The sequence below is a fragment of the Ceratotherium simum genome, chromosome 36 (assembly GCF_057802395.1).
Source record: "Ceratotherium simum simum isolate JZ-2026a chromosome 36, ASM5780239v1, whole genome shotgun sequence".
In the NCBI taxonomy this organism is placed as follows: domain Eukaryota; kingdom Metazoa; phylum Chordata; class Mammalia; order Perissodactyla; family Rhinocerotidae; genus Ceratotherium; species Ceratotherium simum.
Window position 1 is genome coordinate 31,357,542 of NC_141935.1, and position 27,778 is coordinate 31,385,319.

General features: G+C 46.7%; 1 protein-coding gene across 6 annotated transcripts in view; it reads right to left on the reverse strand.

Annotated features, from left to right (window-relative positions):
- LOC101403262 (uncharacterized) overlaps window positions 1-26,606 on the reverse strand; it is a 47,749-nt gene extending 21,143 nt beyond the window's left edge. For 4 of the 6 annotated variants that reach the window (XM_087424500.1, XM_087424501.1, XM_087424502.1 and 1 more), the window contains exons 1-4: window positions 26,142-26,605; window positions 23,301-23,838; window positions 22,986-23,218; window positions 6,990-7,107 (exon numbers count right to left, since the gene is read on the reverse strand). In XM_087424500.1, the coding sequence (XP_087280626.1) occupies window positions 6,990-7,107; window positions 22,986-23,144 (277 nt within the window). In that variant the 5' untranslated portion in view covers window positions 23,145-23,218; window positions 23,301-23,838; window positions 26,142-26,605. Of the gene's footprint in view, window positions 1-6,989; window positions 7,108-22,719; window positions 23,219-23,300; window positions 23,839-26,141 lie in introns of all 6 variants that reach the window. The other 2 variants (XM_087424504.1, XR_015550036.1) reach the window with 2 other exon arrangements.
- Between the last annotated feature and the right edge of the window lie 1,172 nt (window positions 26,607-27,778).

Genomic DNA, 27,778 nt, shown 5'->3' on the forward strand with positions numbered 1-27,778 from the left:
CTTCTAAACATAGGAAAGATTCCACGTCCCTTCCAGGACTACCCAGCCTGTAGTCCGCCTTACCCTCTGGCTCTGCCTCAGTGGCCTCCAGAAGCTCACACTGGACAAGGGAAAGAGGGTCACGGCAGCTCAGCTCCGAACCAGGCAAGGTGACCTGCATGTACATCCCCTTTAGCTTGAAAAAGGGACAGCCTCAGTCTGGTCCCGCCCTAGTTCTGGTCCAACCCCGTCATCTCAAGGTGCTGAGTGTGGAGACCCTCTGCTCCTGTTCTCATCTCAGAGCAGCACTGGATGGTGTTGGTGGCCTCGTGCATCTGCCCCTTGTCTAGTGAGTTGGTGGAGTTGAAACCATTGGGCAGCTCCTCTACGACCTCCTCAGTGGAGTTCTGCAAAGACTGCCCAGGAGCTGGGCCAGAAGGAATCAGGGGCTGCCTGCACACTGCCACTGGGGCCAACCCCCAACAGAAAGTCTGCTCCTCAGTTCAGGCACAGAGGGGCATCCCTGCAAAGAACTGTGGTCAAGGAGGGAAGGAGATGAAACCTCTATGGCTCGGTAACATAAGAGTAGAGGAGCTCACCCTCTCATGCTGCCAGCCATGACCTGGGGTATGAACGTGACAGACGCACCAGGCTTCTGACACCTAACAACCAGCTCCTGCCTAGGAATGACCCGCCCCTCATGCCCTGCCTTCCCCCGTCTACACACACACACACACACACACACACACATACACACACAAACTAACCACGAGGGGCAAAGGGTGTGGGGCTGATCAGCTGGGATCACAGCTGTGTCCTGGCCTGCACTAGCCTTTCCTGGGCTGCCCGCGTTACCTTTCGCTGCCTCCTGCCAAATGGCCAGAGCTGTCGGGGATGAGGGCTGAGCCAATGTCGAGAATGATAAAAAAGACTCTCTTTTTGGGCTTTTCTAAGCCCAGATCGTCTGAAAGTTGGGACACAACAACAAAACATCTTTATCTGTTGACCGTTTTGTCAAGTGAGCTGCATGAGGGGCTGTGGGTGCCTGATTACCAGAGTTCTGAGATCTGTTGAGGTCTATGACCAAGGAAGTGAGGTCATTTTTCAAGATTCCATTACCTGGGCCCCTTCCCTCAATCAGACGTGCCCAGAGCTGCCCCCTGCCCCTGGGCTGCTCACCCTCCTCCCCCATGTCATCTCTTGAACTGTACACAATGAGCCCACACAGCCCTAGCCACAGCTCCCTGGAAACCTCACTGGGGTCCTAGCTTTCAGGAGACAGAGATGAATGCAGACCTCCTTTTTCTTAGCAGTTCTGCATCCTGGGAAAGTCACTGTGCCTCTCAGGTCCTCCCCAGTCTCCAAATTTGCACAATGGGGATCAGGCTAGAATCTACTTCCTAGGGACGTCAGCCGGTGTATACAAGATAATATCTATTACCTCTGTGGGCTGATGTCACATGTCTAAGGCACAAACTTAGAGATGGAAGAATAACAAGGAGGGGTGACATGTAGCACAGAACACCACTCAAAACAGGCCTGGGTTCCAGGAATGTGATATTGGGACAGTCACTTCCAACTTGGCTTCATTGTCAGGTCAGCATCATGAGGGGGGTGAAACTAATGGAAACTCAGATATTGCTATCCTGTGGCATAAAACCATTCAATTGTTTCCTGTTTTATGGAGAATGAGACCCAAGTGCCTCATCTTGGCCTATGAGGTGGGCAGCCTCCACAGTGGTACCCAGTAAGCCCCACCAATGGCATACACCTCCCCGTGGAACCACTAAGTGGTTAGTAACTGGCTTCTGAACATAATAACAGCCAAAGTGATGGGATGTCTTCTCTAAATTTGAAATAAAAATGTCTCTTACTTCCTCTTACTCTCTCTCTCATGTTCCACCTCTCTCTCTCTCTCTCTCTGTCGAATCCCTGGAACTGAGGAGGTCAGATACTGGTGTATTAGGGCTGCCCAATGTGGAGGCCTATAAAGGAGAGAAGCAAGGGAGTGTCCAGGCCAACAGACAGAAAGGAACTCAGGCTCTCAGTCCAAACTGAACCCTGAAGGCTGAGAGTGAACTTGGGGGCCAGTCCTCCCCCAGTCGAGCCTCAGTTGAGGCCACAGCCCCAACCTGTTAAACTCATTGAGGCAGAGGCGCCCAGCTAAAACGTGCCTGATTGCTGATCCACACAAATTGTGAGATAGTCAACATTTGTAGTTTTGAAATGCAAAGTTAGGGGCAATGAAGTCAGAGAGGGAAAGGTAACTGACACAGCCTACCAGGCCCTGGCCCTACCTTCCCCCCATCTTCTGTTTTTTCCTCCCAGGCTCCCTCCAGCCACACTGGCCACGTTTCTAACCTCCTCTGGCCAAACTCACTTCTGCCTGTGAGACTCAGGACCAGTGGTGCCATCTCCCTGAAACATTGCTCCCAGACTCGTGCAGGGCTGGCTCCCTCTTGTCATTCTTGTCCCAGCAAATGTCACTCCAGTGAGGGCTTTCAGACTCTCCTACCCAGTGACGTCCAGCCCTCCCTCACAGCCCCCTGCTGTGTTTCTCTACAGCACTTGCTCTTTTCTTTCTCATGTCTTTCCTTTTGTCCATTTCCCCTCTAGAGTGTGAGCTCCTGGCAGGCAGGGACCACTTGGTCATTTTCATCCTGCACTTCGGCCCACCAGTGCACCTGGCACAGGGTGAGTGCTCATTGCATAGCTGCTGGATGAGTACATGGGAAGATCTTGCACCCCTCCCCCTGCTTCTGTCCAACTTTGATTGTGGAGATGAACACTAGTAATAGGAGGTACAAGTTGTTTCTGAGGCAGGGGGACAGCCAGAAAGACCTCTGGTTGACTCTTCGCTGCTCCAGGAGGTCAAGTAAAGTTCAGTGGACACCGTGTAAATTCCAGGTTTACAGCAGAAGGACTTGATGTATATATATTATGTAATGGTTACCAAAATAAGTTTAGTTAACATCCATTACCAAACAGAAATAAAGGCGTTTTTCCTGGTGATGAGAAGTTTTAGGATCTACTCTCTTAGCAACTTCAAATAACCAAATAGCAGTGTTAACTTACACAGTGCTGTATATCAAGTATATCTCAATCCAACTGAAAAAAAATAAAAACAAAAACTCACTGGTAACCACTGACACAAGAGGCTGCCCGCCCCCTCGTGGCCAACACTAGCACTGCAGCCCTGGCCCAAACTCCACCAAACAGAAAGGAACCTTTCTTCAGGTGTCCTCAAGGCAGAGGCTCTCCAGGGTCCCAGGGGTGAAGGAGCAGGACCTGTAGGCTTCAAGGGAGTGGGAGGAACCTCGGGAGCCTATCTTTCGCCCCCTCTTCCTGTCCTATCCCAGGGTGTCCTCTTCAATCATGAGGCATCCTAACCTCAGCCAGGACAATGATTCCCCCCTACCTCCACATGAGGACCCTGAGGGTCCAACAGGGATTAGTCTTCTCCCTGGACTCGACTTGGTGTCCAGTGCTCTGGCATCTTCTTCCTTATCCCAAGTTCTCATCCACCCAAGCCCCCAAGCCTCCTCAGTTCTAAAGGATCTCCAGGGGCTGGAAAGCATTTGCTCAGGGTTTCAGAGCACAGTAGGTCATTGACAGAGAACCCAGTCCAACAGACACGTTGCGAGTGCATGGAACCCTTGGAGGCATCCGCTGGATGCACTCCACTTTATACAGGAGGACCCTCACTGAGGTCTTCTCTTCTGTTCCCAAGGGGAGGATGGGCTCATCACAGTTCTGGGTGCCCACAGAGGTGGACTGCAGGACCCCAGTCCTGTGCTCCCCAGGCTGGGCCAGGGATGGGTCTGGAACAGGTAGAAACCTAGGAACCTTAGGGATTCCTCTGCCCATCTCTGCGCCCCTGGACACGTATCTAGGAGAATGGATGCTATGGCCCCATGGGAGAGCTGCCTCCAACCTCTCTCCCTCCTGCCTCTTGTCAGTTCCCCGGGGTCGGCTCTTTCTTGACTGCACCTCCATGGCCCCTACATGAGAAGTCAGTTTGAGTGGGTGTGCCTGTGCACATGTGATGATGAGGAGAGGAAAATGATCCCATGTGGAGAGGGGTGGGCAGCAACCCCCTAGCATCTTAATGCCTCTCATTGCCAAAGGAAACCTGAGGGAAGGGACGGAGACTTGGCCAAGGAAGCTGGAGCTCTGTCTAGTCTTCGGGACCCTGACTACCTCCTGTGGTCTGGGCCAGTACTTGCCTCTTTCTGGGCCAGTTTCCCAACTGTACAGTGAGGGGTAAGATGTGCAACAGCACAAGCATGTGCTCGGCCAGGACAAGTCATCAGCCCCATCGATACATTAAGTATGTTTTAAGTGTATTGAAGACATTAATACTGCTGTGTAATCATCACCATGATCCATCTTCAGAACTCTTGTCATCTGCAAAACTGAAACTCTATACCCATTCATGAATTACTCCCCACTCCTCCTCCTCCCAGCCCCTGCAAACACCATTCTACTGTGTCTCTCTGAATCTGGCAATTTCAGATTCTGTGAGGCGATTCCCTCACAGAAGGGAAATCACAGGGGGTTGTATTTTTGTGACTGACATTTCATTCAGAGTAATAACCTGAAGGTTCATCCACGGTGTGCCATATCTCAGAATTTCCTTCCTTTTTAAGGATGAATAATATGCCATTGTATGTATATTCCACATTTTGCATATCCATATATCCCTGGACAGACACCATAACCTGGCCCAAAACCAAGCTCAAAATAAAATGGGGCCCCAGTCAGATTTTTATCAACAGCCCCCCAGAGACTACCACTACCTTCTTAAGCCACGTCCCATATGATATTTACTAAGGATCTAGTCTTGGGCCATGAGTTGTCTTTCAGAAACTCCATTTTTCCTCCTTGAGCAAGTTTCAACTGGTTTGAGCCAGTAAGACCACAAGATGGCCAGCGGGACTCAAACTGCGACTGCACAAGTGACTGGAGGATGACCTGGGGGGCCAAGAACTCCCCTGCCGATCATGTTAAGGACACCGCCTTTTGAACATGGGATGTATGACAGAACATGAAAATCTTCTGTGCTTGCACAAAATGCCAAGGACTGCCCCCAAACTTCCCGCATCTGCTCCTTTGCCCTTAAAAAGCCCTTTTCAACAGCCCATTGGGGAGAAAGATTTAACCTTTGTCTCCTGTCTCCCTGCTGGCCAACCTCATAATAAAGCTTTTTCCCTTCTACAAGAGCCAGTATCCTGTGTTTACAAGGCGCATGGGGCAGTGAGCCCTTGCTCAGTTACAATACTTGGGTGGCTTCCATGTTTTAGCTATTATGAATAATGATGTTATGAACATGGTGTTGAAATATGTCTTCGAGAACATGCTTTCAATTCTTTAGGGGGGTATATACCCAGAAGTGAAGTTGCTGGGTCCTATATAATTCTATTTTTAATTTTTTTTAGGAACTGTTACACTGATTTCTACAGCAACTATATATTTTATATTCCCACCACAGTGCACAAGGGTTCCAATTTCTCCACATCTTTGCCAACATTGGTTCTATTCTTTACCTTTTTCTCTTTTTGATAGATGCCATCCTAATGAATGTGAGGTGGTATCTCACTGTGTTTCTGATTTGCACGGCCCTAATGATTAGTGATGTTGAGCATCTTGTCATATGCTTATTGGTCATGTGCAGATCTTCTCTAAGGAACTGTCTATTCAAGTACTTTGTTCATTTTTGATTTGGGTTATTTGTTTTTGTTGTTGAGTTTAGGAGTTCTCTATCTATCCTGGATATTAAGCCCTTGTCAGATACCTGGTTTGCAAGTATGGTCTTCTATCCTGTGGGTTGTGCTTTTACTCTGTTGATAATGTCTTTTGAGGCACAAAAGTTTTTAATGTTCATGAAGTCCAGCGTGTATATTTTTTTATTTTATTGCCTGCTCCTTGAGTGTCATATCCATGAAATCAGTGCCAAATGCTATTTTGTAAAGTTTTGTCTTATGTTTTCTTCTAAAGGTATTATAGTTTTAGCTCTTACATCTAGGTCTTTGATTCACTGGGAATTAAGTTTTGTATATGGTGTTAGTTAAGGGTCCAAGGTGATTCTTTTGCATGTAGATACACACTTTTTCCAGCACAACTTGTTGAAAAGACTTTTCCCCATTGAATAATCTTGGTGCCCTTGTCAAACATCATTTGATGACATGGGTGAGGGTTAATTTATGGGCTCTCAATTCTGTTTCCATTGGTCAGTATGTCTGTCTTTATGCCATGACAATGCTGTCTTGATATTATAGATTTGTAGTAGTTTTAAATCAGGAAGAATAAGTCCTCCAACTTAGTACCTCCTTTCAAGACTGTTTTGGCTATCTGGGCTTACTTGAGATTCCATAAGAACTTTAGGATGAGTTTTTTTCTATTTCAGCACAAAATGTCTTTGGCATTTTGATAAGGACTGCACTGAAATTGCTGCTCTATTTGGATAATGTTGACATCTTCACAATAAGGAGTCTTCCAATCTGTGATCACGGGATGTCTTTCATTTCTAGTAGTGCTGGGTGGTTGTTCAGGTGGCAGGGGCAGCACTCTCCCATGTAGTTGTGCAGAAACCCACTACTCCTCCACACTGTGCTTTCACCATTTCCTTAAAACCCATCGACAGTCAACAGAAGGGAAAATGCATGCAAGATGCAGGTGGGAAGTTTTCAAGGACTAGGTGTGGAGAGAGCACAAATTTCTTCCACTCTTCTCTATTGGCAAGAACTACGGACTGAACCAGCAGATCCCAACAAATGGGAAATGTGGACTAACCAAGGGCTAGAGACTTAGCTTCCTAATGGAACCATTTGCTAACTCAAGCTGACCTGCTAGGCCCCTGACTGGCACCGTGGACCAACCAACGGCTAAGACTGACGCTCTGTTAGAGCATCCTGTCAGTCTAGACTGACCCATTAACCCTGGACTGGAAAGCCAGTTAGATTGGGAGCTCAACACAAAGACAGCGGACCTTGGATCCAAGAGGAACTTACCCACAGCCCTCGGAAATAGCAAAAAATACGAACTCAAAGGTTTCAGGGTACCAATGCCCGTGTTTCTCACCCCTGAAGACATCGGAAGTCTCCTTCGGATCCCACTGCTGCCACCAAACTGTTACAACACAAAATTCAATTGAGTAAATTTCAAACATCATATTGGCATTATTTGACAATTCATGAATCAAGCAGCATCCAACCTAGCAGAGAGAAAGGAGCTCTGAGGAGCTGTACAAGATGAAAGACTTTTAGAGGCAGAAGGGAGCAGGAACAAGGAAAGTTATACTAGGCAAAAAAGCAGGTTGGTTACTGCAAGGCTACCCTCCTTTAGGGGATGGCCGGGGTCTGTCAGGCAGATGAGCTACCTAGTGCTCATCAGGCAATTCCCAATTGGCTGGTTTAAGATTCCGTTCCTCGGAGGGCCAAAAGTCTAATTAAGTCTCAGCTTGTTGATGTGGGGTTTAGCCTAAGCGGCTCTCCATTTGGGCCTGGTGTCTTGTTTTAAACACATGACTTCTGCTGGTCCCTTCTTTCCCCAGTTCACCCTGGCTGTCCCTTCACTGACCATTGTTGGTCACACAGCCACTGCACCTGCCTCCAGTCCTTCCCCTTCAACACCGTAATCTCACACACAGCTCCTCCTGACACTATCATGACATCTCCCACCACATGTCCCATATACCTTCCACACTGCCAGCAAGATGCTTCAGAAACACCACCACCGTTTATGTCCAATGGGCTGAGAGGGCTGCCTGCGCACTGGGAATCAGGAGTTGCAGGGTCTGTCAGTTGGCCTCCAATCACCTATTGTACCCCAGCTGAAGGGCTTACCCTGCGGAGAGACTCAGTTGTAGCCAACTCCATCGAACAACATCATCTTTGCCCCAGGCTTCCTTCAAAATGCTCCACCCACTTTCTGCCCCAAATGCTCCTTGAGGGGTCATTTTGGGGTAGCCTTCGAGGCCACCTTGGTGATCTTGTGCCCAGGCCCAAACAGCTCTTGGCCCACAAACACTTTAACCATGAAACTTTAACCTGAAATCATATAGCACAGGTAACCAGTGAATGGGTGCAAATTACTGGTTTTACCTCCAAGACCCCTAATGAATATTTCACACCAGGGGCATCCACTTTTGGGTTTTACTGTGGGCTGATATCACAAGGCTCTCACCCAGTGAGCTTCCCTCTTCCCCAGCCCTCTGAGCAGCTTTCTCCAGGCTATATTCTGCAATGCATCACTGTCTGTCTCTCAGCCTGCTTCCCTCAGGTTGCAGGTCCCCTGAGTTTCCTGCCCTGACTGGCTACCACCACCCCACAGAGACACTGTCAGTCCTATAGCACTGGGTGTTCAGTTCTACTAGGATTGACTGACCGGACTGGGCACAGGTGTGGTGGCCCTACCCACACAAAATCAGGTAACTGAGGCAACCAAGAAGTATCAAAAACCTTAACCCAACATGGACAACAACTCCATAAGACCTTATCCTAGCCCTTGTGCAACAGTCTCATGAGTCTCTTGCCTAAATGGTTTTAGAAAATGGCCTGGTCCTAGACTGTCTATATCAGCCAAGGAAGGAGGGGTTTGTGCCTTTCCTAGAACCACTTGCTGAATGTACATCAACTCACAAGTTCAAACCTACCTCCACCAGATGGCCCAAGAGGTTAAAATATTGCATAATATTACCCAAATCTTTGAATAGATACCCAAGGCCACCGAGATCACTGATCTGTTTTCATGGCTGGTCTTTCCAAATTGGGGACAATGGCTATGGATGGATTTTAGACTGTTGCTTGTATAATTATAGGACTTGTTACTATAGCCCTCATCAGATGTTTACTCTCTTGGCTACAATGTACTGCACCCCTAATAATTCCATTAATTACCCTTATTAAACATCTCAACTAACTTTAAACTAACTAAATTAAAATTAATGAATACCCTAATTGGTTTAAAAATTTTAAAATTTTAATGGAGGAAAATCTGCTTAACATAAGAATGCACTGTTTTAAGCATTTTAAAGTATACAGTTCAGTGGCTTTTAGTACAATGATTATGTTGTGTGGCTTATCACTACTATCTAATTCCAGAACATTTTCAACACCCCATACTCATTCACACTCTATTTTCTCCTAACCCAAGCCCGTGGAAACAACTCATCTGTTTTCTACCCCTATGGATTTGCCTATTCTGGACATTTCATTCAAATGGCATCATGTTATCTGTTGCCTTTGTGGCTTCAGTGAGCACACGTGTTTCAGAGTTCACCCATGGCCTGGCATGTAGCAGTACTTAATTCCTTTTTACGGCTCTATAATATCCTATATTATGAATAGGGCACATTTGGTTTATGCAGTCATAACTGGATAGAAATTTGGGTTTGTTCCACTTTTGGACCATTGGGAACAATGTTGCTTTGAATGTCCATGGGAAAGTTTGCTCTTTTGGACATATCTACCATGGGCCTCTCCAGGTCAATGGTAATTCTAGGTTTAAGATTTTAAAAAATGCCAAGCTGTTTTCTGCAGTGGCTGCATCATTTTACTTTCCCACCACTAATGTATGAGGGTTTCCCTTTCTCCACATCTTTACCAACACTTGTTATTTTCCATTATGTTGAATATAGCCTTCATTTTGAGTGTGAAATAGTATCACACTGTGCTTTGAATTTGCATTTTCCTAATAATTAAGGATACTGAGCATCTATCTTGTGCTTATTGGCCATCTGTGTATCTCCTGGAGACATGTCTATTCCAGTTGGTTACCCATTTTCATTGACTTCTTTGTCTTTTATTGTTGAGTTCTAAGAGATCTTTATATATTCTCAATATTAGAGCCTGCTCAGTTATATAAGTTGCAAATAGTAGGAGACTTCAACACCCCACTTTTAACAATGGATAGAATATCCAGACAGAAAACCAGGAAACAGCGGACAGGAAAACATTAAATACTAAATGGACCTATCAGACACACAGAGAACATTGTACCGAATAGCAACAGAATGCACACTATTCTCAAGGGCACAGAGAATATTTTCCAGAATGGATCATGTGTTAGGTCACAAAACAAGTCTTAACAAAATTAAGAAGACTGAAGTCATACCAAGTATCTTTTCCAAACACAATAGCATCAAACTAGAAATCAACAACAGAAGGAAAACTGGAACATTCATAATATGTGGAAGTTCAACAATAAACTCTTAAACAGCCATTAGATCAAAGACGAAATCAAAGGAGAAATTAGAAAATAGCTCAAGATAAACAAAAAGAAAAAAATAAACACCAACACTTATGGGATGCAGCAAAAGTAGTACTAAGAGGAAAGTTTATAGTGATAAATTTGTACATTATAAGAGAAGAAAGATGTCAAAGAACCAACCTGACTTATAACAGCATTAGAAAAAGAAAATGTGAAACCCAAAGTTAGCAGAAGGCTGGAAGTCACCAAAATGAGAGCAGAAAAAAATGAAATAGAAAGACAATATGAAAAATCAATAAAAGTAAGATCTTATTTTTTGAAAAAATAAAATTGACAAACCCTTAGATAGAATATCTAGGAAAAAAAAGAGAGATGACTCAAAGTAAATCAGAAATGAAAGAGGAGGCATTACAACTGATGCTTCAGAAAGAAAAAGATCAGAAGAGACTATTCTGAACTACTGTACACTCATAAATTGGATAACCTAGCCAAAATAGATAAATTCCTAGAAACAACCTACAAAGGCTAAAGCATGAAGAAATAGAAATCTTGAACAGACCAATAAAAAATAAGGAGACAGAATCAGTAATCAAAAACCTCCCAACAAGGAGAGTAAAGTGAATGCCCAACTTCACCACAGACCCCTGAGCCAGCCTGCCCTAGCACCAGGCTGACTCCTGTGGACCTAGGTGGCGCCCTGTAGGCTTTTGCAAATCCAGGCCCCTGGCTCACTGCGGAGCATGCCAGCTCTGGCGGCCCCAAGCAGCATCCTTGACACCAGGCTCCCACCAGGCTCCTGGGAACCCAGGCTCCCATCTCAGCCTAGGGGCTGCCATCTTCAGCAGCCCAAGGTGGCTCCTGTGACCCCAAGTGGTGTCCTTGGCACCAGGCTCCTGGTGGGCTCTGGTGAATCCAGACCCTGGCTCACCCAAGTTCCTGCCTACTCCAGGCAGCCACAGGCAGCACGCACAGCCACAGGCAGCTTCCGTTACAGGGTGCACAGTGGGCTCTCACAAACCCAGGACCCCAGGTCACTCTAGCATTTACTGGCTCCAACAACCCCAGGTAGATTCCATGGCTCCAGGCTCCCCGGGGGCTACTAGGAACACAGGCCCATGGCTCACCACACCACCTGCCAGTTCCAGCAGCCGTAGACAGCTCTCATGGAACCAGGCTCCTGGCAGGCTCCCACAACACCAGGCCCCCAGCTCACCCAGGTGCTTGCTGACTCAGGCGGCCCCAGGCAGCTCCCATGGCACCAGGCACCAGTAGACTCCCATGAACCCAGGCTTCCATCTTGACCCAGCGCCTGCTGGATCCTGCAGCCTCAGGCAGCTCCTGTGGCCCCAGACTCTGAGCAGGCTCCCAGGAATCCAGACTTCTGGCCTACCCCAGCACAAGCTGCTCTCATGGCACCAGGGTCCTGGCAGGCTCCTGGTAGGCTCCCGTGAACCAAGGCTCTCAGCTCACCCTAGCACTGGCCGACTCCCATGGCCCTGGATGACTCCTGTGGCCCCAGGCTGTCAATCAGGACCTGCCAACCCAGGCTCCAGTGGGGCTACTCATGAACTCCGGGTCCCCACTGTGCCCAGGGCCAGACACAATACCATAGACCCAAGCTTTCCACTCACCCCAGTACCAGGCTGCCCAAGGACTCCAGCAGCAAGCCTATGCCTGGACACCACCAGATGGCCTACCTAGGTCCCCTAGATGGGTTGACTGTGAAGGCTTTGGTTTGCTAAGGCCAGTCTGTAAAGACTGGAAGAGGTGCCTACTTCCTCAAATTTGCAGACACCAGTGGAAGGCCACAAGGATCATGAATAATCAAAGGCACATGACACTACCAAAGAGAAAGAGTAAAACTCCAACAACAGACCAAGAAATGGAGATACAGGAACTATGTGACAAAGACTTCAGAACAACTCTCTTTAAGAAATTCATAAAACTATAAGGAAACACAGATAGACTACTAAATGAAATAAGGAAATAGTGCATGAACAAGTGAGAAGTTAAACACAGAAACAGAAATCATTAAGGAAAAACAAACAGAAATCCTAGAGTTGAAGAACACAATCACTGAACTGAAGAATTCAACAGAGAGCTTCGAAATCAGATTCAACCATGTACAAGAAATAATTAGTGAACTAGAAGATGTGTCATCTGAAATCATCCAGTCAAAGGAGCAAAAAGAAAAAATGAATGGATAGGAATGGCGAAAGGCAGTGTGAATTATGGGATACCAAGAAAAGAAATAGATATGCATTATTAAAGTACCAGAGGAGAAGACAGAGAGAAAGGAAAAGAAAGCTTACTTAAAAAAAATAATGGCTGACAACTTCCCAAATCTGGGAAGAGATTTAGAATCCAAGGTCCTGAAGCTAATACGTCACCCTAAAATTTCAAACTAAAACTTTCTTCTCCAAGACACATTATAACAAAACTGTCTAAACTCAAAAAAAGGATCAAACAACATGATCAAGTTCAACATATGTAAATCAATGAATGTGATAGACCACATTAATAGAATGAAAGAGAAAAGTCATAAAATAATCTCAATCGATGCAGAAAAAGCAGTTGACAAAATTCAACACCCCTTGATGATAAAAACGCTCAATAAATTGGTTACAGAAGGAACACACCTTAATATAATAAAGGGTTTACATGACATCCCCACAGCTAACATCATATTGAACAGTGACAGGTTGAAAGCTTTCTTGTTAAGACAAAGAACAAGACAAGGGTGTCCACTCTCAACACCACTCTTCAACATACTGTTGCAAGTCTTAACCAGAGGCATTTGGCCATAGAAAGAAATAAAATGCATCCAAATTGGAAATGAAGAAACAAAGTGGTCTCTGTTTGCAGATGATATGATCTTATGTAGAGAAAACCCTATAGACTTCCCCCCTAAACTGTCAGAACTAATAAACAAATTCAATCAAGTTGCAGGAGACAAAATCAATATACAGAAATCTATTGCATTTCTGTATACTAACAATGAACTATCTAAAAAAGATATAAAGAAAACAATCCTATTTACAATAGCATCAAAAACAGTAAAATACTTACGAATAAATTTAACCAAGAAGGTGAAAGATCTAGACACTGACAACTATAAGACATTGATGAAAGAAATCGAAGACACAAAGAAATGGAAAGATATCTTACGTTTATGGATCAGAAGAACTAATATTGTTAAAATGTCCATGCTACCCAATGCCATCTCAAGATTCAATGCAATTCCTACTAAAATTCCCATGGCATTTCTCACAGAAATAGGACAAACAGTCCTAACATTCATATGGATCCACAAAAGACCTCAAATAACCAAAGAAACCCTGAGGAAGAAAAACAAAGCTGGAGGCATCACAATTCCTGATTTCAAATTTTATTACAAAGCTATAGTAATAAAAATGGTATGGTACAGGTATAAAAACAGACACATAGACCAAGAGAACAGAATCAAGAGCCCAGAAATAAAACCACACACATACACTTTGCTAACAGTTGGTGAGTGAGCTAAGTAGATTCAATAGGGAAAGGATAGTTGGAAAAACTGGATAACCACACGCAGAAAAATGATATTGGACGCCTATTTATAACACTCTAAAAAATTATCTCAAAATGAATCAAAGACTTAAATGTAAGGCCCCAACTATAAAACAACTAGAAGAAAATATAGGGAAAAAAGCCCCAGGAAACTGGTGTTGACAATGATTTTTTTTGGATATAACATCAAAAGTGCAAGCAACAAATGCAAAACTTAACAAGTGGGATGACATCAATCTAAAAAGCTTCTGCACAGCAAAAGAAACAATCGGCAAACTAAAGGTGTTAATATCCACAATATATAAGAAACTCTTACAACTCAACAGCCAAGAAACCAACAAAACAATATGAAAATGGTCAAAGGACTTGAATAGATACTTTTCCAAAGACGACATAAAAATGGCCAACAGGTACATGAGAAGATGCTCGTAGTCACTCATCATCAGGGAAATGAAATCAAAACTACAATGAGATATCACCTCACACCTGCTAGAATGGTTATTCTCAAAAAGACAACAGACAAGTGTCGGCGAGGCTCTGTAGAAAAGGGAACCCTGTGCGCTGCTGGTGTGAATGTAAATTGCTACAGTCACTATGGAAAAAATATGGAATTTTCTCAAAAAAAAAACAAAAATAGAAATACTACATGAACGAACAATTCCACTTCTGGTTGTATATCCAAAGGAATTGAAATCACTATCTTGAAGAGATATCTGCATCCCCACGTTCATTTCAGCATTATTCACAAACTGAGGACATGGAAACAATCCATGTGTCCATCAATGGATAAACAGATAAAGAAAATGTGATATATAGATATACATGAAATATATAATGGAATATTATTCAACCATGCAAGAGAATGAAATCCTGCATTTTGCGACAACATGAATGGACCTTGAGGCATTACGCTAAGTGATATAAGTCAGAAAGAGAAAGACAAATACTATATATTCTCACTCATATGTGGAATCTAAAAAAGCCCAACTCAAAGAAATAGAGACTAGAGAATGGTGTTTGCCAGGGTCTCGCGGGTGGGGGAAAGGGGGAAAGATGGGTCAAAGTGCACAAACTTCTAGCTATAAGATGAATAAGTTCTGGGGATCTAATATACACCATGGTGATCATAATTAACAATACTATATTATATACTTGAAAGTTGTTAAGAGAGTAAATCTTGAAAGTGATCACTAGAAAAAACAAGTTAATTATGTGAGGGAATGGAGGTGCTAACTCACCTTATTGTGGCAATCCTTCCACAATATATACATGTATCAGATCATCATCTTGTACACCTTAAACTTACATATGTTATATGCCACTAATATTTCAAGAAACCTAAAAAAAAATCTCTCAACAAATCTCTCAAAAAACCCAGGACCAGATGACTGCACTGGTGAATTCTACCAAACATATAAAGAAGTATTAAAAACAAGCCTTCTTACACTCTGTCAAATATTGAAAAAGAGGGAACACTTCCAAACTCATTTTATGAGGCCAGCATCATCTTGATACCAACACCAGACAAAGACACTAAAAGAAAATAAAATTACAGACCATTACCCCTGATGAACATAGATGCAAAAATCCTCAACAAAATACTAGCAAACTGAATTCAACAGTGTATTAAAAGAATTATACACTATGACCAAGTGAAATTTATTCCTGGTTTACAAGGGTAGTTCAACATACAGAAATCGATCAACGTAACATGCTACGTCAACAAAATGAAGGGGAAAAACCACACGATCGTCTCAATTGATGCAGAAAAAGCATTTGACAAAATTCACCACCCTTTCATGATAAAACACTCAACAAACTAGGAACAGGAGGAAAGTGCCCCAACATAATAAAATCCATATATGAAAAACACACAGCAAACATAAGACTCAATGATGGAAGACTGAAAGCTTTTTCTCTAAGACCAGGAACAATGCAAGGATGCCCACTTTCACCACTTATATTCAACACAGTACTGGAAGTTCAAGCCAGAACCATTAGGCAATAAAAATAAATAAATAAAAGGCATCCAAACTGGAAAGAAAGAAGTAAAATGGTCTCTGTTTGCAGATGATATCATCTCATATGTAGGAAATCCAAAACACTCCACAAAAATGCTGTTAGGTCCAACAAATTAATTCAGCAAAGTAGCAGGACACACACAAAAATCAGTTGCATTTCTATACACGAACCATGAACTCTCTGAAAAGGAAATTACAAAAACAGTTCCATTTAGAATAGTATCAGCAAGAATAAAACGCTTAGGAATTAACCTAACCAAGGAGGTGAAAGACTTGCACAATAAAAACCACAAAACAGGGGATGGCCCGGTGGTGTAGCGGTTAAGTTCATGCACTCTGCTTCCACGGCCAGGGGTTCGCCGGTCCGGATCCTGTGTGCAGACCTACTCACTGCTCATCAAGCCATGCTGAGGTGGCGACCCACCTAGAAGAACTAGAAGGACCTACAACTAAGATATACAACTATGTACTGGGTCTTTGGGAAGAAAAAGAGGAAGACTGGCAACAGATGTTAGCTCAGGGCCAATCTTCCTAAAAAAAAAAAACAACTACAAAACATTTCAGAAAGAAATTAAAGAAGACATTCATAAATGGACACACACCCCATGTTCATGGATTGGAAGGCTTACTGTTGTTCAAGTGTCAATACTACCCAAAGCAATCTACAGATTCAACGTAATTACTATCAAAATCCTAATGATGTTTTTTGCAGAAATAGAAAAACCCATCCTAAAATTCAGATGGAATCTGAAGGGACTCAGAATAGCCAAAATAATCCCGAAAAAGAAGAACAAAACTGGAGGACTCACACTTCCTGATTTCAAAACTTACTACAAAGCTACAGTAGTCAACAGTATGGTAATGGCATAAAGACAGACATAGAGACCAATGGCATAGAATAGCGAACCCAGAAACAAACCCTCACATATATAGTCAAGTGATTTTTGACTAGGGTGCCAAGACAATGCAATGGAGAAAGGTTTCTTTTCAACAAATGGTGCTGGGAAAACTGGATATCCACATGCAAAAGATTGAAGTTGGACCCTCATCCAACACCATATACAAAAGTTAACTCAAAATGGATCAAAGACATAAATGTAAGACCTAAAACAAGAAAACTCTTAGAAGAAAACATAGGACAAGATCGTCATGACACGGGACTTGGCAATGATTTCTTGGATATGACACCAAAGGCACAGGTAACGAAAGAAAAACAAATAGACAAACTGGACTTCATGAAAATTTAAAAAATTGGTACATCAAGAGGCACTGTCCACAGAGCAAAAAAGCAACCCGAGTGGGAGAAAATATTTGCAAATCATATTTCTGACAAGAGGCTGATATCTAGATTATATAGAGAACTCCTAAAACTAAACAACCAAAAAACAAGTCAATTCAAAAATGGGCAAAGGACTTGAATAGATATTGCTCCAAAGAAGACTTACGAGTGGCATATAAGCACACGAAAAGATGCTCAACACCATTAGTCACTAGGAAAATGCAAATCAAAACCATAATGAGACAGCACCTTACATGCATTACGATGACTGCTATTGAAAAGACAGAAAACAACAAGTGTTGGTGAGGATGTGGAGAAATTGGAACCCTTGTACACTGTTGATAGGAATGTAAAATGGTGCAACCACTATGGCAAACAGTATGGATGTTTCTCAAAAACTGAACATAGGATTACCATTTGACCCAGCAATTCCACTTCTGGGTATATACACAAAAGATCTGAGAGCAGGGTCGCAAAGAGATATCTGTACACCCATGTTCATAGCAGCATTGTTCACAATAGCTAAAATGTGGAAGCAATCCAAGTATGCATTGACCTATGGTATGTATGGATACACAAAATGTAGTATATCCATACAATGGAATATTATTCAGCCTTAAAAAGGAAGCAAACTCTGCAATATGCTACAACATGGATGAACCTTGAGGACATTATGCTAAGAGAAACAAGCCAGCCACAACAAGACAAATACTGTATGATTCCACTTATATGAGGAACTTATAGTAGTCAAAATCATAGAGACGGAAAGTGGAATGGTGGCTGCCAAGGGCTGGGGAGAGGGGAGAAGGGAAAGTTATTGTTTAATAGGTACAGAGTTTCAGATTTATAAGAGTTATGGGGATGAATGGTGGTGATAACTGCACAACCATATAAATGTATTTAACGCCACTGAAGTCTACATTTAAAAATGGTTAAGATGGCACACTTTTTGTTATGTGTATTTTAACTCAATATAAAAAAAGGAAAAAAAAAAAAGAAATGAGCTATCAAGCCACAAAAAGACATAGCAGACCCTTAAATACACACTGCTAAGTGAGAGAAGCCAAGCGGAAAAGGCGACATACTCTGTTCCATAGTTTTCATATATTCCAATTACACGACATTCTAGAAAAGGCAAAACTATAGAAAGAGTATAAAGATCAGTGTTGCCAGGAGTTGGGAGGCAAGGGATGAAGAGGCAGAGCACAGGGATTTTAGGGCAATCCAACTCTTCTGTAGGATACTGTCACAGTGGATGCATGAGATTATGCATTTGTCGAAACCCAAGTACATGACAGCGAGACAGGGAACCTTAATGTAAACTACGGACTTAGTTACTAACACTGTAGCAGTATCAGTTCCTCACTTGTGAGGAATGAGCCGCACTAACACAGGTGGTCATGCAAGATGTTAACAGTAGGGGAAACTGCCGGGGAGGAAGGAGAAATGCTCTGCACTACCTGCTGAATTTCTCTGTCCGTCAAAAACTTTCCTAAAAAACAATCTATTAATTAAAAAGTAACCAATGGAAGGTAGGGAGTGGGTAGAAATATGGACGGAACAAGAATATCAGAATATTGATAAATATTGAAGCTGGGTAATAGGCACATGGGGGCTATTACACTTTTCTGTTTAATTTGTGTATGTTCAAGGTTTTCCACAATAAAACATATTTAAAGCTCCAGATTAAATCTAGAGTATATGTACAAGGAATTAAAGAATGAGAAGAAAATAGATGTTTTTGAAGCAAGAACTCAAGGGGCACCCTGAGGGAACGTGCAATCACACTGGATAGAGAGTGAACGTCCTGGTTCCACCAGGAAGGTTCGGAGCTCAGTGAGCAAGGCGGGTGACGGCACAGTGCGGGAAGTGACAGATAACGCACGTGGAAAAATGTTGCCCTCGCTGGTCACAGGAATGCCAACATTGGGGCCTGACGGCACTGCCCCAGGATTTACAACGTTGTGACACCCACAGTTAGAGCGGGCTCAGGGACAGAGCACCACGTCCTGTGAGAATGCCAATCAGCACCGGCTTTCTGGAGGGCAAACCTCCCGAACCCTGGAACCTGCAGGCCACTGGCCCGGCTGCTCTGTTGTACGGAATCTGTCCAAACACAAAGGGATTGGGTAAAGATAATGGACTGAATAAACATGTGCAGAGCCCCTTTGACATAAAATCCCTGAAAAATGACTCAAAGATTCCTCATTGATGAACAAATTCATAACAGCCCTGGGAACCATCAAGAGAGCCGACATCTTGAGAAAGACATAAAAGAGAGACAGCAGCTGGTGACCGGGGATCCCAGTGGGGAGCTCCAGGTGGGCCGTGGAGACCAAGCCAGGGCCCCCTCTCTCCCTCCCACTCCTCTCCCTGCCGCTCACCTAACACCTCCGGCATCCCCCTCCACTCCCAGCCACTGCCCAACTCATGCTCCAGGAATACAGCAGCAGAGGCGCCCTTTCCACCAGCACCTCTGTCCTCTTGCTCTCGGTCCCTCCCCAGGCAGTGGAGCCCTGCCCTGCACCTCCTCAGGGCCGAGCACACTCCTCCTGTCCCTCAGGCTCCTCTTCTCCACCCGGTCCTATCTGCAGCACAGAAACCTGCTAGCCCATCTCCACCTTACAAACAAAACTCTCCCCTGGACCCATGCTCCCTTTTGGCTACTGTCCACTTTCCTGACTCCCCTTCACGGCTAAACCTCTTAAGTAAAGTGCCTCATCCCTACTGCCCTCCCATGGCCCCCCTTCCCCCACTCTAGACCCAGCTCCATTCCCACCCTGTCAAGGAGACTGAGGTCACCAGTGATCCCATGTGGCCGAGTCCAGCCATCCTTTCTCCACTCTGATCAGAGCTGTATCCAACCCAGCTGAGCACCCCTCCTTTCTGCAATACCCTTTTCCCCTCGTGGCTCCTGCGACTCCATGCTCCACCATTTCAGTCCCCTTTCCTGGACCCTCTTCAGCTGCACCTCTGCAAACACTGCCTGCTCCTAGGCTGGGCCCGGGGCCCTTCCACAGCTACAGTGTCTCAAGGAAACCTCATTCAATTCCATGGTTTTAAACATCTCTGACCTCATTCCGACTCTGCAGACACACAGATGAACCTTTAAGAGGTTAGGTGCTGGCTCTCCAGCATCAGCACCTAAGGAGCATCTCAAACTCGATTCCCCTCAAAATTTTACTGTCATATGAGTTCCAAAAAAACAACAATTATTTCCAAAAAGGAGGAAAATCTGGATATAATAAATAGTGGTGAACAAAGTAACCAATAAAACATATACTTACATCCATGGTTGCTTGATGGGGACAATAAGAACGCAGAACTAAGATCAGACAGTCTCCAGCTGGGGAGTGGAAGGTGAGGAGTGGGGACTGTAGAACACAGGAACTAATCACCTCTAAGCATTTATAGAAAGGAAGGTGGAAATGGTTGTTCTTAAAAGGTGAAAGACACCCACTAGAAGAATAGAAAAATAACGAGAAAGCCTAACAAACTAAAAATTAAATTAATAGTAGGCCCAAATTCCAATTTATCAATAATAATTGTAAATGGATTAAATTGTTCTATAAAAAGATAAAGGCTCTCAAATTGAGTTAAAATATAGTTATAAAATGAAGGGATATAAGGTTGAAAATAAGGAGATAAAGAAATAAGATTTTAAATGGGACAAAAAGGGGTTTTCTGTGTTGATAACTGTCAGGAACACTTATGCACCTAACAATACAGTCTTGAGACATAAAGCAAAACTGGACAAACAAGAAGACACAGGCACCTCCAGAACCACAGGGAGATGGATCTTCGCTCTCTTAGAAATCCACGGGTCAAGTGATACAGTAAGTTAGGAAACAGATCTGCTGACAAACACAAAAAAGCTAGATCTAGCCTCAGCCCGAGGGACAACAATGTAAGCAACTAGTGGGGAGGATACATTCTCCTCAAACCACAATGAAACAATCACTGCAATGGACTGTGCGCTAAGCCACAATGAAATCTCTAAAGAGTCCGAAAAACAGAAGTCTGTAAGTGACTATATTACTGGACCTTAAAGCAATAAAAGTAAAAAATAATTACAAACAAATTGGCTCCCCTCCCCAACCTATCCACTTGAAAATCTGTCCACACCCTTCTAAATCTCTCAGGTCAAAGAGGGAATCTAGACAGACAGGACAAACTCTTTAGAAATGAACAGCAATGAGAGCAGCATGAGACAAATCCATGGCCTGGGGACAAAGGGACAGAAGAAGGGACACAGCCTCCACTGCAGGTATCAGGGAATATCACCTGTACACGAAGAAGCTGAGCACTTCCCTCCAGGAGCCAGACCACCACCACAGTAAAACCAACGACAGTAGAATGAAGTGAGGATTCACGAAGCAGGAACAACAACATAGACCTCAGCAATGGAGTCAAGGGCTGGCTGTCTGGAAAGACCTGTAACAGTGAGAAACCTTGCCCAGTCTGACCAAGAGGTACAGACAAAGGCACCAAACTGTACCATCAGGTACGAGAAACTACAGAAACAGCTTTAATGTGATAGGAGAACATAGCAGATAACTCTGACCAGGACATCAGCGGTCCTCAACTGGAGCTGTCCTTCCGCCAGGATGCATCTGGAAACACGCGGGATGGGTTTTGTTTCTTGCTTTGTGTTGTCTTAATGGTTGTTGCCCTGGGGGTCCTGAACAGCCTGTCACATAGAGCCGTTTCCCAACTGAAGTGTTACTGACATCTGGGAAGACAAGCACTGATCCAGATTAAATGAACAATGTGGTAGGGAAATGTTCTCCATGGATGTATAACAAGGAAAAGATGGTACCCTCAATATGTAAGGAATATCGAGAAACCAATGTTTACAAGGACTAAATTGTAAAAGCGGGAAAATCAGAAACACAGCCAATAAACACACCAAAAATATATCCAACCTATTCGTACAGGTGGAGAAATATGTATGTAAAGCACAGGGAACAGTCGAGGAGATTACACACCAAATTTTACTACCGACAAGGAAGAAAAGCTGGGAGGTAGGTGAGAAATAGGAGTTTTTACCACTTCTTAGCTTATGTATTTCTGTAGTGTTTTCACTTTCACAAAAGAGAATATATTCTACTCAGACACGTTTAAAATTTTAAAGAAATTATTAAAATGTTCAAAATGACTTCAGTTCAAGGATATTCATTAAAACATGAATGGAAAGAACCTCCCCATGACTTGCAGTCTTATTAGAAAAGTCTCCTATAACTCCTACAACTTTTCTAATAGTTTACTATGTCGATTTTATTTCACACTTAGATCCTAACTCATCTGAATTTACGTTACATTGAAGTTACTTTGTGTGAGGGACGCAACAGAAGCTGACCTGCTCCTGTTCAAGTGGAAAACACACCAACTGTCCAGGCCCCGTTCATTGGGTAGGTCTGGCTTTCCCAGCTGACCTGCAATGCCTCCTTTCCCACCTGCTAAACCCTGACAGCTACCGCTGCCTCTCGAATGCCCTAGAGCGAGCGGGGTAAGCTCTGCAAACTGGGCTCCCTGTCTGCGAGGGACGGCTTCCAGCAGAGCCTTCTCCCAGGACAGCAGCAGGCATGCTGCACACAGAAGTGCTCAGGGGCCGTCTGCTGCGGAGCAGGAAACCCCTCATGATAAGCAGGCAGTGGGGGAGCCCTGAGCCCCGGGACTGACCTTGGCTGGGGGCAGCAGGCTGCTCAGGCAGGGAGCCCCCTCCCTTCAGCTCGCCCAGCTCCTCCTGCAGCATATGCACCTGGCTGTTGGCAGCTGCCCCTCTTCAGCTCGCCGTTCTATCCACCTGCTCCCGCAGGCGTCACCCGTGCTCCTGTTCCCCCGGGAACAGAAGCAGTAGGAGTGCAGCGAGTCGAGGAGTTCTTGGGTCCCCAGCACTGACAGGATGACCCCGCTGAGGGAAGTGGGGCTGGTGTCGCTGTGCTCACCCTGCAGAGCTTCTGCGGCTGGCTTCGGGGTGACATCTTTGAAGGGTGGAGGGGCTCTGGGATGGCTTCTGAGGCATCATTGTGAATGATGAACTTGGGGGCTCTGGGCCAAGCCCTCGTCAGGCCCCAGGCTGGTCCCGCTGCAGCTGGGCTCCACATCTCTCTTCAGCCTCCTTTGCTCCACAGGCTTTCAGGGGACAGATGGCCTCTCTCGAGTGTGCTTGGAGGAGAAACTGTAAGAAGGAAGCCAGCCAATGAATCTGCACACCCCCCAGATCCCGGGGGTAAAGTCACCCACGGAAATGCCACTCTTACCTAGCAGGCCCCGGTGGAGATCGCCAGCATCTACAGCAGACGTGTTTGTGTCTCCCTGGCTGCCTGACGCTGTGGAGGCCACTGTCTCCTGGAGTTCCTTCCAGAGACTGTGCCCGCTCCTGACTGGTGGCATCCTGGGCGGCGCTGGGTGTGAGTTCACCCTGCAGAGTGGCTCGCTTCAGCTTGTCGGACTCTGGCTGGGCCCTCAGGTTTTCCCTCGAGGACCACGATGAACCTGCAGCTCTTTTCCCATCTCCTTTGCTAGCAAGTTCCCTCAGGCCCCCCGCGGCCTTCCTGGTGTCCTTTTTCTTGGGGTGCCCAGGGCCTCCAGCTCCCCCTCTTCTCAGTCAGGTGGAAGATGGAGGGCATGGCCGTGGGCTTGAGCACGTAGTACCGATTCTCCAGCCTTTCTGAGAAGTTTTTTTGGTGAAATGTTCACTACGGAGAAAAGAATGCTTGGCGGCAGAGAGGTGTTCAATTATCCCTGTGAACAGCTTTTAACCACTGGATCAGACATTTTGAGTCCTTTATGGGGAACCTGCAGGATAAATGACAAAGTAATTAGAAAGAAATAATTAAATGCCTCCCCCTAAAACGAACAACTATAAAAGCAAAACAAGTTTTTGCACTCACAGCTGTATCGACTTTGCCCATTTAAACATTTAGTAAAGATTTAAAGAACCCCTTCTGGGGCCAGCCCCATGGCGTAGCGGTTAAGTGCGCCCGCTCCGCTGCTGGCAGCCCAGGTTCGGATCCCCGGTAGGCAACGACACACTGCTTGTCAGGCCATGCTGTGGCGGCATCCCACGTTAAAGTAGAGGATAAAGGAGCACGGATGTTAGCTCACAGCCAGTTTGCCCCAGCAAAAAGAGGAGGATTGGCATGGATGTTAGCTCAGGGCTGATCTCCCTCACAAAATAAAGAACCCCTTTTGCTTACAAGTTATTACTGGAATAGAAAGATGAAAGACCCACTGTCTACCTTAAGGAGCTCACCGTCTGTAGGGCAGAGAAGGAAGGAAGGTGAGGACCTCCTCCCAGGCGGTGGTAAGTGCCCTGTCGGGACACAGACACTCGGGCAGATAGCACAGGATGGCATCAAGACAACAGGAAAGGCTTCAGGAAGCCTCGGAAATAGTTCCTAGAAGCTCATGGCTGCCCAACCCTCCTGCTGTCCCTGGGATGCAGGACTTTGGGCGCTAAAATGGGGAGGGTTGGTCCCCCTATTTCAAGGCCAGGCCAGGTGCCAGCCAGCAAGAGCCTCCCAGGCACTCAGCAGGGCTACTGGCCCCAGCTCTGCTCAAGCAGCGGAGGATGCGGGACCACCGCCAAGAGGAGGTCAGCCCCAAGAGCTGTGGATCTGTGTTCCTCCTGTCCTTCCACTATCAGGAGGAAAGCTGCTCCCTGTACAAAGCAACCAGCCCCTGCAAAATACTGACCAAGACACTTCATAATCTTTTCTCCTCATTAAGGTAAAATCTCTATTTAGACCAAACTGTGCACATGGTGGGGTGGGGAGTCTCTCCCAAGGGCTGTCTGCTCCACCTGAGGTCATCTAGCCCCCCTGAGGCAGCTGTGGACCAGACCAGGTGGATAATAGCTCCTCGGGGAGTTCCAAGCAACATGACCTTCTAACCTTTCTCAATGCTTTGTGACTAGTTACCAAAGGACCCCCACCTCCTTTGCCCCCAGACCACGTCAGACCATGACACATGCCAAGAGCAACCTTCTCTGCAGTGCTTTGCCTCATTCTCAAAAACAGTACAAAACTTTTGAGACAGGCTCTGAAGGAAACCGTCAAGAAAGCATGGTGGCTGACCTCTGAAACAAGCTCATGTTACTAATTATCTAGATAGATTGTAACAACTTCCGACTTAGAACAAACCACTGTAAACTTTCAATAAGTACAGACAACAGTGGCATTCAGGTCTTTCAAACTTCAACAACAACCTGCAACATGAAACAAAAGGATCTGCCAGGAGGTTTTCAAAGTAGAATGTCTTCAGTGCACTGTTCTGGGACCTCCAGTGCAGAGTCCGCAGGAAAGGACTCCTGAACTGGCTGAATTCCAGAAGCCCTCATGAAGGGAGCCAGGCCATGGGGAAGGCAAACCCCTCACCCCGCTGTGGGAGCCCAAGGAGGAGGTGGAGAGAGGAGCCCCTTCCCTGAGTCCCCAGGGTAAGCCTCCCCATCAGGAGTGGGCTGTGCCCTGCTCCACTCAGGATGCTGTCAGATGCAGAGTCCCAGTCCACAGGGTCAGTCTCCCCGTGAGAAGCGGGCGGTGACCTGCTCTGCCCAGGATGCTGTCAGAAGCCTCTCTAGGACTCACCTCCACCTCAAAGCCACCTTTCCCTGCACTGCCAGGACCCTTCTAGCAACAGAGCGTCTGGGAGGCGTGTCCATCTAGCAGGTACAAGCTGCGTTTGCTCAGCCGCATTCCTGATCATTTCTGATTGCAGAGATCAAGGCAGGCTCCCTGCCATCAAAAGAGCAGCAAAGTCACAGCAAATGCAAGATAGTGACCTAAGGAAGAGTGTTTCCAGAATACCCTGTTTCTCGACATTGTTGGCCCCAGCCCGAATCAGTGGAGAGCAGGGTGGCCACGGGGTGGGGGTGAGAGGGTGGTGGAGGCCATAAGGTGGGCGCCGGTGGCCGTGGGGTGGCCGCGGTGGCCCGAGGTGCCCGGAGCAGAGACGGTGGCACAGACCAAGGCCACAGGGCGCCCACTCACCCCCCGGACCACCCCCGCTGACTCACCCCCCGGACCGGCCCCGAGCACAAACTGCCGCCTGCCTCGGGCTGGACCACGTGGGGGGCCGACCGGGCGGCGGCGGCCGGTTACCTGTGGAAGGAGACGGCGGTTTCTCCTGTTGCCCGGCGGTGGGAGCAGTTCGCGGCCGCGCAGAGATCACCATCCCGGGCCTCACGCTGTCGCGCCGCCATGCTCCGGCCCCCTCCTCGCCGCCCCCGAGCGGGACCGCTAGAGGGCAGAAGTTCGGGGCGACACTCTGTGGGACGTGGGAGATGGTCCCCGCGGTCCGCAGGACAGCAAGATGGCGGCGCGCGCCCGCCCGTCCTTAAGCAAGATGGCCACGTCCGGGGGCCTGGGCAAAAGGCCAGCTGCCGTTGCCGTCCTGGGGTCGTGCTGCCCAAACCCGTCTATTCTGCTGCCCCGATGGGTCGCTGCTGCGGTGTTCGGAGCGAACGACCCAGACGGCGGGGTCAGCCGAGAGCGCGAGCGGCCCTCCTCGCGGGGCCCCACCGTACGCCAAGATGGCGACAGACGCACTTCCGGCCCCGCCCGCGTCTCTCGGCCGATTGGCCCCAGCGGCTGCCCGTCGCGTGGCGCTCATTCTCCGGGGCAGCGGGAAGAGGGATGCGGGTGAGGGCGCGCCTGCGCCTGGCGGCGTGGGAGGCTGCGCTCGCCTGAGCCCTCGGCCGCCGGGACTGGCCGGCGCGGTTTGGGGCGGGGCCGCGGGGCGGAGCGGGGCCTCGGGCGGAGCAGGCGGGGGCGGCGCCCGTGGTGAGAACGGGGTGTCTGACAGCCCGGTCCCTGCGGGTCTGGGGGTTCTTGCCGTCCGCCCCCGGCTCTCGGGCGCCGGCCTGACAGGCCCAACGGCCGCTGGGGCGGGAGGGGCGGGAGGGGCAGGAGGGGCGGGTGGGGCGGTGCTGGGCGGGGCGGGGGCGGCATGGGCAGCTGGGCGTCGGGGAGGGGAGGGGCGGTTCTGACAGGCCCACGGCCGCCGCGGCGGGATGGGCAGCTGGGCGTCGGGGAGGGGAGGGGAGGGGAGGGGCGGCGCCCTGACAGGCCCACGGCCCCCGGGGCGGGAGGGGCAGTGGGGCGACGGGGAGGGGCGCCGGGGGGGCAGGGGCGCTGGTTCTTGGGAGGCTTTTTTCTTCCCCGCCAGGAGTTAAGAAGTGGAAGGTGTGTAGCTCCTGTGAGGTTATGTTGTAGGCTGGAGGGGAGGAACCTACCCCCACGCTCACAACACACGCATGTTTTTGTTATTATTATTTCAGTGACTGATAGATCATTCAAGCTTCTTTTTCTGTGGTGGAAAAGAGAATCCATCTCTGGAGGCTTAACTTCTTGGGGTCCTAATACACTGTGTTGGGGGGGCGGGGTGGGGTGTTGGTGCTTTGGCCAATCCTAGCATGCTTCTGCTCCAGAGGGGACAGTTCCTTAATTTTTGCTGGCAAGATATTTTGGATTTTTGCAAGTTGCCTTGAAAGCATTTGTACAGGGGCTCTCTTTTTCCCACAGCAATTTTAGTTCCCTCATTCCTTGTAAGGAGTGATTTGCTTTTAAATATCCCTGTATCTGTAAAGGAAGACTTTCATTTGGTTTAATTCCACTTGTCATCGTGGATGGCATTGTTTTTGCTTCCTTTTTCTTTTCCTGGCAGCTGCAACATAAGTTTACTGAAATCTCAGTTTGGGAACTGTACGGTAGACACGTAGGCAATATTTCAATGGCTT